The sequence below is a fragment of the Pygoscelis adeliae genome, unplaced genomic scaffold (assembly GCF_000699105.1).
Source record: "Pygoscelis adeliae isolate BGI_AS28 unplaced genomic scaffold, ASM69910v1 Scaffold113, whole genome shotgun sequence".
NCBI lineage: Eukaryota > Metazoa > Chordata > Aves > Sphenisciformes > Spheniscidae > Pygoscelis > Pygoscelis adeliae.
In genome coordinates, this window is record NW_008825108.1 from 7,258,128 (window position 1) to 7,268,975 (window position 10,848).

Sequence of the window (10,848 nt, forward strand, 5' to 3'; positions counted from 1 at the left end):
GGGGGCCGGCAGCCAGGCTTCCGCGGACCCTCTTCCGGGAGCAAGAGGCACACCGGCGAAACGCGCCCTGCCGCCCACCCAAAGCTGCGGGACCCCTCTCCCGCCCCCCCGCTACACCCCCGCAGGCATGCCCCCGCCTCCTGCGGTGGGCAGAAACACGCCTTCCCCCCAGGCACAAGTACCTCTCAACGACTGGACTGGGTATTTCTATAAATACACGCGTAAAAATATACGTACATACAGGTACGGCACAAACCACGTTCTTTGTCAGAAGGCGCCGACTGGGTGAAGGAGCTGAAGCCCTCACCTAATTGCGCTACAGCTCTGCCCTCTCCAGTTAGGGGAAAAGCAGGTAAACGTGTGTTTACACACGTAAACAGGGCCAGGACAAGGTTTCTAAATAAATTACAGAATCTCAAACTTGGGAGTTTGAAGTTTGATCACTTTTCCTCCGGTTCAGGATTACATCGGCATTTTAGCAACCACACAATGTACGCCAGGCCAGTACAAGCCCTGAAGCAAGCCCTCCTCTCTTCCGAAGGGGTGGTAGCCCTTCACTTTCTCTTTCTTTGATGTTCCTTTCCTCCAGCTCCCTGCATCGGCTTTCTTCTCCCCTGCTTTCCACATACATCCTCCTCCACTCTCACTTTCCTCTCCACTGTACCCTTGCGCATTCTTCTCCTGCTGAGTACCGTTTCCCGTCTACAGGCAGCTCTTTGGCATGCAGCAAAGAGATTAAGGAGGTTCATACAATCACCATATCTATATAATGTCATTAGAGGTTAGAATAAACAAACATTTTCTATTTGTGAAGCACTTTAATTAGGAAAAAAAACATTATGAAAAAGGTTGTATAACAAACATCTTCTCTGAAGTTGGTCAGAATTTTTCAAGTTGAAATTGAAATCTGAGGGTTAGGTTTCCTCCCCCCAAAAGATCAGAACAGTTTATTCGAGTCACGGTTTTGTTCTTTTTTTATAACCAGAATGTCCATGTTCAGAAGTTTTTGCAAATATCTACATGAAACCCTATGACTGAATTTCATATCCCAAAGGATCAAGGTCCTGGTCCAGAAGCATCAGAGAAGATTCCCTCAGCTTCTGTAGAAGCCTTCGGAGTTCTTCTTTTGAAAATACCTAAGAATAAAAAAAAGACATGGTGGAGTTATATTTATTTGCAATGAACAGCACTGATATCAAAGTAAATGGTTGTTAACTGTTACTGATTTTCTTCTTTTTTTTCTTCTTTCTTTTTTTCTTTCTTTCTATTTAAGACAGTGTGAACACCAGACATTTCAGAACGCCATTTAGTAAAGGACTGGAAGCTAGTAGCAGTATCCAAAACCTGAAGGTAGTCTCAAGATAGCTGTCTCATAACTACTACAAAGATTATTGTTAAACAGCCAAATTTAGTTTTCCTGTTATTGCTAGCAGAGATCTTAAGCCAATCCAGGCGAATGCATCACAGTATTTTTCTTAGCCTTGATGTTTCTTTTCAGATTTCTAATCCTTGGGTGGTTTTTCTTGGGCGGGGGGGAGTGTTGTGGTTTAGTTTTTTGGGGTTTGGTTTTTTTTTTGCGATGAAGTTTTTTTGTGTTGCTTTTCAGGCTTTTGGAGGGAGAGAAGGTTAAACCAAGTGCTCCAAAACAAAACCTGCTAATACAGTGTTCTGAAATGTAATTCTACAGTTCAACTTATTTCAATTCAATAGCCCCCATCCAAAAATTAGTAACTGCGCTACTCAGAAGAACTGCTTGTCAAAACATTGGCATCATCTTCAGTATTTCAAAGTTAACTCTCTGATTCCTTAAGTTGGCATACGAGGAAACCCTTTACTACTGCAGTGAACAGGAAGAGATGAAGAAACTTATGCTGTTAAGGAACATATGGCATCTTCCTCTCTAGATAGAGGCTTTTCTCACAGTCAACCCACAGAGCTTTTAAATGGAAGCTAAGCTGTCTGCAGCTCTCAATAACTCACCGTATAAAGCTTGTGTCGCTCAGAAGCAACCATGTCAGCCAGTCGTAGGCACTCCTGATACTGCCCAGTACTATGTAACACTGTGTGCAGTAAAAAACACATCATTGGCAGGCACAGCTTTCGCAGCAAAATCATCTGGTGTGTTCGTTCAGGGTCATCCTCAGCATCCTTACCATAGCAAAATAATATATTAGTATTACGAACATTTACCTTCAAAAAGGCAACTCAGTATAACCACATAATTAGCAGCGTCAGAGGCAAAAAACTGGACTAACCAGCCTAGACTGGACTGCCAGGTCCGATTTATATGGTAACTGAAGGGGAAGCAATCTGTAACTGGTCACAGCGAGGCCAGAGTGAATTATAACAAAGTAAACAGAAGCACATCAAACTAAAGATGACAAAGGTAAAACCGGGTACAGCCTGGCTTTGTGGTCTACGCCATGATATAAAAATTCATTTTACCTCTCTAACATCAACCATCCATCCTCCATCAACGAACAGCAACACATTGTACATTTTCTCTTTCACATCAGCTGTAAGAGCATCCAAGAGGCCTTTCCAAATACCATAGTCCATCTGGCAAAGAAACAAAAAATAAACTACTGCAGAACAGGATCATTTCCAAGGCTATTTTAACACAGACTCTTCACCTAGCATGCAACAGCCAGCGCAGCTGTAATTCAAATTAGGATCTTCAGCCAATTACCAAAACCTAAAAGCCTGCTGCTAACAGCTATTTCCATCCTTGCTTAATTCCCTGTCCAGAGAGTCAGACAGGTTGTTCAGAAGCAGCCGAAGCCACTAGGGGAAGATAATTTTAAACAACTTACTCTGCCATGCTTATGTAACAAATACTTGTATAAACCGAATACAGCGTATTCATACTGGCCAGACATACAAAAAAGAACTTTTGGCAAAACAAACAGAACTGTAGCATCTTTTAGAGAAGAAAATGTGACAAATGCAAGAACACAAGACAGCCTTCATCCTCCATTTCCAGGGAAGAGTTAATAGCAAAATCGAGTACTCAGATTTAACAACAACACTGACAATCAACACAATATAATGAATATTCACTAGTACAGTGTACAATATTATATGTAAAGCTGAGTCATGTAAGAATAAAGCATGACAATTTATTGTGCAGTGGCATTACTATTCTATCTCATACTCCCTCTTTTCAACATAAAACTAGAATAATTTGTAATAGAGTTCTTTAGCAATATGAATTAGCAGACTTCTACTCTGTTTCATTAAACTAAGACTGCCTCCTATGCAAGAACGTAAATGTTTATAGTAAATAACAACTTGAACTTTTACCTACCTCGTACTTCTTTTCTTTATGTTCATGGGCCACTTTTTCAGTGAAACTTGCTTGTGGTAACAAAGAAGGCTTCTGCGGAGCTGAGTTCATGTGTTTAAACCATTCGTTGAAGGTTTCGTGGGCTTCCTGGATTGCATTGGAAACAGCGTTTTGACATTTTTCACTCATTTATTTATATAATTACAAGACTGTCATTAAACGCACAAAAGCCAAAAGTTACTTTTAAGTATAAAAAGAACCTCACTGTTTCGTAAATTCTCAGCTATAGTGCATCCAGGAATGAGAAGTTAAAATCAAATGGACAAAGCTTAACGTTTCACCACCAAGGCAAAGCCACCATTATTTCTAAGTAATAACTTGGAATACAGCATATTTGAAACTCACCAAATATGCCCGAATACATAAATGTTCCCTTATAGCATTGTCATCTTCAGCTGGAAGCGGAGTATCCATTCCCTGTTCTTCCCATTGGTTATATATCTCTGCTATAGAGTCTTGGGGAATTTTCACAAACACATCTTTTGCAGCTTCATGTTTCTTGGATGCTATGGGAAGGTGAACTGAGTATCAACAGCTTTGCAATTTCCATACTTCATTTTTATAAACTGACAAACCCATGCTTTTTAGTAGACTAGATTCAAAGTTATATCAAGTGCAGTGCCAAGAGCCAATGAGAACAAAAACAACATTTAAAGAGTCTACAGTATTTGTGAAGTTTAGTACCCAAGAACTTCCTCATGATTGCATTGCTTTGCTTAAGTGCTTCTGCCCTCTGTGCAGGATCAAATACGAGCCAGTCAATTACATCTATTTTCAGCCGATCCGCCTGTAAAAACCAACATATAGATTCAGTAACATTTCAAGCATACAGACACATTAAATCTGGTCAATGAAATACACAAGTTTCTAGAGATCTTTGGATAGCATTATGACATACTAACAAGGATCGCTTTATTCACAACTTTAGTATCAAAAGCTTAGAAAACAATCTCTGCAATCTAGAATCATTCAAAAATCCATTCCTAAGTATTTCCAAGATATTCAGACTAATGGTTGAGCAGGAGCTCTCAAAAATTTTTATGGATTACCATGCATCTTCCTCAAACTTTAATATGAACACACTGTACAAACATTATGCTTATGGAGCCCTTGCTACAAGGGGCGCCATCAGCCTGCAGCCACAGTTTTCCAACTCTTGCATTAGATAAACTACCTATTTGGCTTACAGAGTTTAAACTTTGTACCGAACAGCATAAAAATTGCCACAAGTTTGCAAACTATCAGTTGCTTTCTAAACAGTGCTTTGAATGCAAGCTATTAACAGTACCTCACTGTCACTAAAGTACTGAGTTGGATCCAACCAACACTCAATAGTCATGACAAGGAAACTGTCAGTAAAGGCAATGTCCGTGTAGCTAGAATATGTCACTTGAGCATGTAATAAGGTGCATCTGAGATCCAAAGTATTAATCCTCATAATTCTTAGAAGCTACAATAATATCCTACTCTCAGCTACAACACATTTTGTTATAGTCATTTCATGGGCTTTATCTTCACTTATTGTTTGCATACAGACATGCTGCTGAGCAACATACACCGCAGCCCAGAAGATCAAGAAGATGTAGAATCAGAAGTTACGAATTCGTGCAATTCAACTCCTCACTTGATCACATGGAAAATGCATTTTCCTCAGAGGCTTTTTCAAGGCAATTTCCACCACCGTTGAAAGAGAAACACGGATCATCTATGGTAAAAGAAACTGTAGTTGATTGCTAACTGGAATATCTGCCCTACGAAGTGTACTCACCTCCGTTGTGCCTGTATCTAACACATGGTCATGGTGACTGAATTCACCAGCATCCTTCTTGCGGATGTTTTCAACAACAGTTTTTGTTATGGTTGCAACATCCAGACCTAGGTTAAGAGAGAACCATGTAACAGCAATCATGAATTCAAACTTGCCACAAAATGAATTTCAGGCTCCAGTTGTTAGTCTTATTCCTTGCTACTAGTAATTCTTATCAGTCTGTTCACACTCACATTCTCAGACTAAATTATAAGCTTTTGAGATACATAATTTATTGCAGGTATTTTAGAAGAATGATATTTGAGGTAACAGAGAACATCAAACATGGGAAAAAGAATAAGACAACTAACAAGTTTTTTCAGTCTGTGCTGGGGACCAGCATGTAGATACATTTGCTAAGACCACCGATTCCTACAATTCTGACGGCAAGACTATGATTAGACAGGAATGTACCAGGAAAAGCTCAGAATAGTTCTTTTACAGATGTTGAAGCAGGACGTTCTATTTTTGAAACCTTACCCAAGTTTTTAAAAGAAAATGGCTAAAAAATGATTGAAGAAAAGTTAGACACTGAATTCTGCAGTAAATCTATTTGTGATTTTTGAGTGGCACAGAGGCAGTGTCAAACAATGGACAGTGGGCTGCTTCACTGTAGTCCCTTTTAGTTTGATGTATAGACCTGGAAGGAAGCTTACAATTAATGCAAGCAGCCCACCACGGCTAAGAAAGAGCACTATAAACAGGACAAAAAACCTTAAGATGCTCATAACCTTCCTAAATCCACAAACAGGTATGTATTTTTATAATTAGTTTTTTGAAATAACACGATCATGTCAAGCTTCAGAGCATGTATTTGAGACAGGCAGCTGGCATTTACTTCCTGCTGTGTTTGGACATAATCCAGAAGCAAAAGTGATATTTAGTTTAATTCAGAAGAAGAATTGCAATTCCAGGTTAGTTAAAAACCACAATATACCTACTTGAAGAAGTGATGAGCAAATTAATTTTATTTAATTGAAAAATGAAGAGACACAGGAAGGAAACAATATAATTTTCATAGCTAGGTCTTGCATTAAAAACTACTGAAAGACAAAATAACCCAAGATATAAAATGATAATTTGAATATCAGCATATCTCACCTGCATCTTTTGCTAATTCAAGGCAGTGGTGGCGTTGATCACTTTCAGTAACATCTTCGAGAAATAAAGCATACTGAGCAACAGCTAGCTCTGGGGGCAAGTGGCTAACATAAAAGGCTATTAAATCTGTGTGCTTCTCAGATATCATGCGCTGCAGAATAAGAAGCAAATATTTAGAAAAACATACTATATTCCTCTGTGTAAACACTTACATGTTTACATTTGCGTAAAAACATGTTTTATGTAAAAACATAAACGTGTAACGAATTTCTGATTATTTTCTTCTGATACAGGAAGATTCAACTTCTCAGCTTCTAACAAGGATCAATAAAACTGTCTCTTATTTACACACTGCTGACAGAAACTCTGCATATTAGGCAAGCTTCCATGCATCTCTTGAGAAGAGAGCGTTAACTGTGTCATAGCTCTTTCCATCCTGTAACCTTAAGTCTGCTTTTCTTCCTCCTTTACGCCTAAATTACATCAGAGAAAGCAAACTGTATTTTTGAAAGCTTACCTGAATGTAGGTCTTCAGGACTTCAACAGAAACTTCCTCCTTATTGCAAACAAATATAAATTCAATTTTAAATCAGATAATGTGGCAAAAAAAAAAAGATACTTTACAGGCTACCACTATTACACAGACACAAGGTTATTTGCTTATCCCTGCTTCAGTAATCTACACATTCAAACAGGCTCAGCTGGAAGAACTGTTTCTCTCAGAGAGTGATTAAAAAAATATGTCTTCCGATTCAAAGATTTAGTGTTCCAAGGATTTTCTTCTTCAGCAACTGGATAACATTTTTTGGTCTAACTGGAAAGTTACTTTTTAAGTTGTTTTTCAAATATTTCCATTTTACCATAATTATTTTTATTAATAATGTCAGGCAAACAGATGACTATTGCAGTGTGCTACATGCACTGTTGTATTATAGAAAATTCTAATGTACCTATGTACACAGGGTATAAATATCACCTGGCTCATCTGTAATAGCCTATACTAAAAACCAAAGTATAGTCCAAGCACCTGAGACTGCTTTAGCTAAGACTCAAGTGTTTGTTACTGTGAAGAACAAACAGTTTTATATGTGTAAATGAAATTAAAGATCTTCATCTAAGCATACACCTATATGAATTGTACTCAAACATCAAATAAGGAACATCATAAAAGCCTGCACAACTGCCTCTTCCCTCCGAGGTCTACTGAGGGTTGACTGAGTAATCGTTCAGTAAATTCACCTACTCCAAAATTGTAGAGGCAGTAATCAACAGTTACTCACAATCCCACAATGGAATTTATATAGGGAATTGCACCTTTTTTGTTCCCTCTGTTAAACATATGCTGATGAGTAGTTCTACCATACTTTAGCTTAAAGACCTACTCTACCAAATTTTGAGTCTGGCTAAAAAATGTGTATGTATACAAGCACGTAAGCACGCACACACACACAAGTTCCTTTTAATTAGCTAAATGTTAACTGACTTAAAAATAAATTTCAACAAGGGAATGAAGCAATGATTAGAGGCACGAAAAAATATAATAACTCAGAGCTGTATTTAAACCATATAATGAAAACACACCTGTCTTTGGCCAAAATAGGTTACATTCAGAAACTTGATACATGAACGCTTCTAAGTTTTAAAATAGTAGAAAAGGAGAGCTTCTAATTACTTGCGATTGCCTCAGAAAAGAGTAATTGCAGCTGTGTGACCCATCTGTGTATTTAGCATAAATAGGCTAGGTAGCTAGTAGGCTATACTTAGTATATGTTTTGTGAAAATATGAAAGTTTCAGCTAGTACCAATTACCTCAAGCAAAAACAATAGCAATAGGTACAATTCCAAGGACTGTGTATAAAATCAGGTTCTATTCAAAGCATCTTGGCTGCTATGGATAAACCTAACACTGAAGTTTGAGTCAGGTCCTTCTCAATAAAGGGTTTATGAGTAGAATCCATCATCCTCAAAAAATAATTTTCAAGCTGAACCAGAGGGGAGGAGGATGCTCTTTTCTAAATTTGACCATTGTACTTAGGCGGCAAGATCAACAAATACACTCTTTAAGCATGCAGCTCCTCATGAGCCTGGCAGTAATTTACCATCATTGTACGTAGTTTATATATTTACACACAAGCATTTCTACTTCAAAGACTAGTTATCGCTATGACAACAAATCAAAGTGAACTTACCTTCGTCTGCAGACCCAAAGTGCAGAAAAACAGAATAAGATGCGTCATGAAACGAAGGAGATGTCCTGGGAGCACACTTCTGTCTTTGGAGAGCCACCTGCTGAATTCTTCCATCAAACCTATAGCCACCAAGGAAATGTTGATATCAGCCATGTCACGGGGAAAAAACACCTAAGACATATTTCAAAATTATGCATGTATTCAGCAAATGTAATTTAGCCTCAAAAGCCCAACAAAACAGAACAGCAACACTTCTGGAAAGATTTAGCTGTTCGGCTTAAATATCTGCTGTATGTATTTTGTCATTTCTCAGAAAAAGTTACAGCAATAGTCTCACATTTACATGATTTCAAGTGTCTGACACATTTACATGATTTCATGACTTCTTTGAAAACTACCTTTTATGTCAAACTGCAGAAAGTCCCTACAGTTCTTGATTAAAGAAGCAGCTTAGCTTTTAGGTGGAGTTTGCCTACTGTGTGCTTCTAAAATCCATTCACATATAAGTTTCTGGAAAGGTCACTAGAAGTAATGTAGTCAGTTGACATTTAAAAATCACTTAGAGAAAAACTCACCATCCACATCTCCGAGTATAATGAATTTCTGAATCACGTGATAGTGTTCTTGATTCTCCTCTATAACCCTCTGGGGAGAGAAAAAGAAAGTTCAGTCTTTGAATAAAATCTTATAGCATAACGTATAAAGAAAGCAAACTTATAAATAAAGCAAAGGTTCCTTAAGGAAAAAAGCTTTCCTATCTCAAAGGGTATTCTGCATAAAGAGCAGGAGAAAAGGCACTTGCTATCTCAATGTCAAGTTACAAGAGTATTGACAAACTGAAAGAAAGAACCAGAATATAGATCTGTGGAGTTAATACTTTCATGGAAGAGATCCAAGACTAAGGGCTTTTTGCTCTGAAGAGGAGAGTAAGTAACAGTGTTACAGAGAACAGATTCTACAAAGTCACAGAAGAAGCAACAAATCCTTAGAGAAAAGGCATGTGAAACTTACTTGAGGAGGAAGAGATTTTTTTTTCGGTAGAGGAATTAATGCATGAAATACAATTTAAATGCACCTGTAAAGTTGCTACATGGTGAGGATTGCACTAGAAAGGCAAAGGCAGCTGGGTGTATCTGCGGCTGACTGCATCAGACTGTAAGCTTTCAACATGTCTGTCTTTGCAATATGATAAATGCTGTATGTCTGTTCCATCAAATAAAAGTGTCATTTCAATTTAATCTTTACAAAATTAACATATAAGTTACATATTCCATCTTAAATGAACTAAGTATCCTGGGTGTTAAAAGTAACAAAGAAACACAGTCTGTTTAAGCAAATATGCTTCTAAATTCTGAAAGGTTTGTTTTGAAATATGCACACAAACCTCCTATAAAGAAAACCGAAACTTCCTATAAAGAAAACAGCACGTAATCAATCTTTGCACATTTTATCTAAAATGTTAAATAGGTGATTTACTCTGTTTGCTTTGTATGTCTGACAACACTTGACAGTCAGCTATGTCTTTAGCACACCCAGCTAGTTTGGCAGATATGGGGCAAGACAAAACCTGTATCTTCTTCATCATTAAAAAGCAGCAGCATATAGAAAAATCTATTTGAATTGAGAAATTACACGTTACAGAAGTAGAAAACCTACAATAAATCAGTCACTGTGCATATTTGAGCATTTTGTTAAATAGTGTAGCAAAAGTAGAACCTCGTTAATAATTAAAAATGGTAAACAGTGAGGAGAAACACTGTAATTAATATGTACCTTTTTGTCTGTTGCCTGAAGTTCTTCAAAAACTTTTTCTGAAGTCCAGCTTCAAAAGTAGGAGAGAAAAGGCAAAAAAAGTTACCTTAAATTTTCCAAACAGATCATACAGGATCCTTTGTTGAGTATAGGAGCATAATTTTACTTAAAACTTACTTTGTTTCTAAATAATCTCTAGGGAGCTCTTCCATCTCCTCTGCAGTTATTACTGAGGTTCGTATTTCCTGCTCAACAAGAGTGTCCACCATGACCCTGAAATATGCCCAAACAGTATCTTCCCAGGTATCGCAAACTGGAAGAAGCTACGTATTAAAAAAAACAGAGCAAAGGTTACCAAGAGATGGAGGACTATCAGAATCTGAACAGAGCAACTGTAATTTAGGATCAGATTTCCGGGCACCAAAGCAGACTAATAACCGTCTTGAACAGCATCCTTTCCTTCATCAAAGCAGGATACAAAAAAATCCTTTCACTGAATAATGCTCTAGTTCCCGGATTATTTTATATCAAAGGTAGTCAACAGAAATCATCCTATCCTCCCTCCAGAAGCAGCACCACTCTGACAACATTCCCCCTCTTGTGTACCACCTCATAAAACCAATCCAGATGAAGACTGATCCACTTTTCTGCCC

At 37.8% G+C, this 10,848-nt stretch overlaps 1 protein-coding gene across 1 annotated transcript in view; it reads right to left on the minus strand.

Moving 5' to 3' along the window:
* Positions 1–810: 810 nt before the first annotated feature.
* Positions 811–10,848, minus strand: part of NUP107 (nucleoporin 107kDa) — a 30,598-nt gene continuing 20,560 nt past the window's right edge. The window contains exons 16-28 of the mRNA XM_009327563.1: positions 10,373–10,518; positions 10,217–10,265; positions 9,019–9,088; positions 8,444–8,562; positions 6,772–6,810; positions 6,255–6,405; positions 5,115–5,221; positions 4,031–4,133; positions 3,692–3,852; positions 3,308–3,433; positions 2,446–2,559; positions 1,981–2,148; positions 811–1,136 (exon numbers count right to left, since the gene is read on the minus strand). Of these exons, the coding sequence (XP_009325838.1) occupies positions 1,029–1,136; positions 1,981–2,148; positions 2,446–2,559; positions 3,308–3,433; positions 3,692–3,852; positions 4,031–4,133; positions 5,115–5,221; positions 6,255–6,405; positions 6,772–6,810; positions 8,444–8,562; positions 9,019–9,088; positions 10,217–10,265; positions 10,373–10,518 (1,461 nt within the window). The 3' untranslated portion in view covers positions 811–1,028. The remainder of the gene's footprint in view (positions 1,137–1,980; positions 2,149–2,445; positions 2,560–3,307; positions 3,434–3,691; positions 3,853–4,030; positions 4,134–5,114; positions 5,222–6,254; positions 6,406–6,771; positions 6,811–8,443; positions 8,563–9,018; positions 9,089–10,216; positions 10,266–10,372; positions 10,519–10,848) is intronic.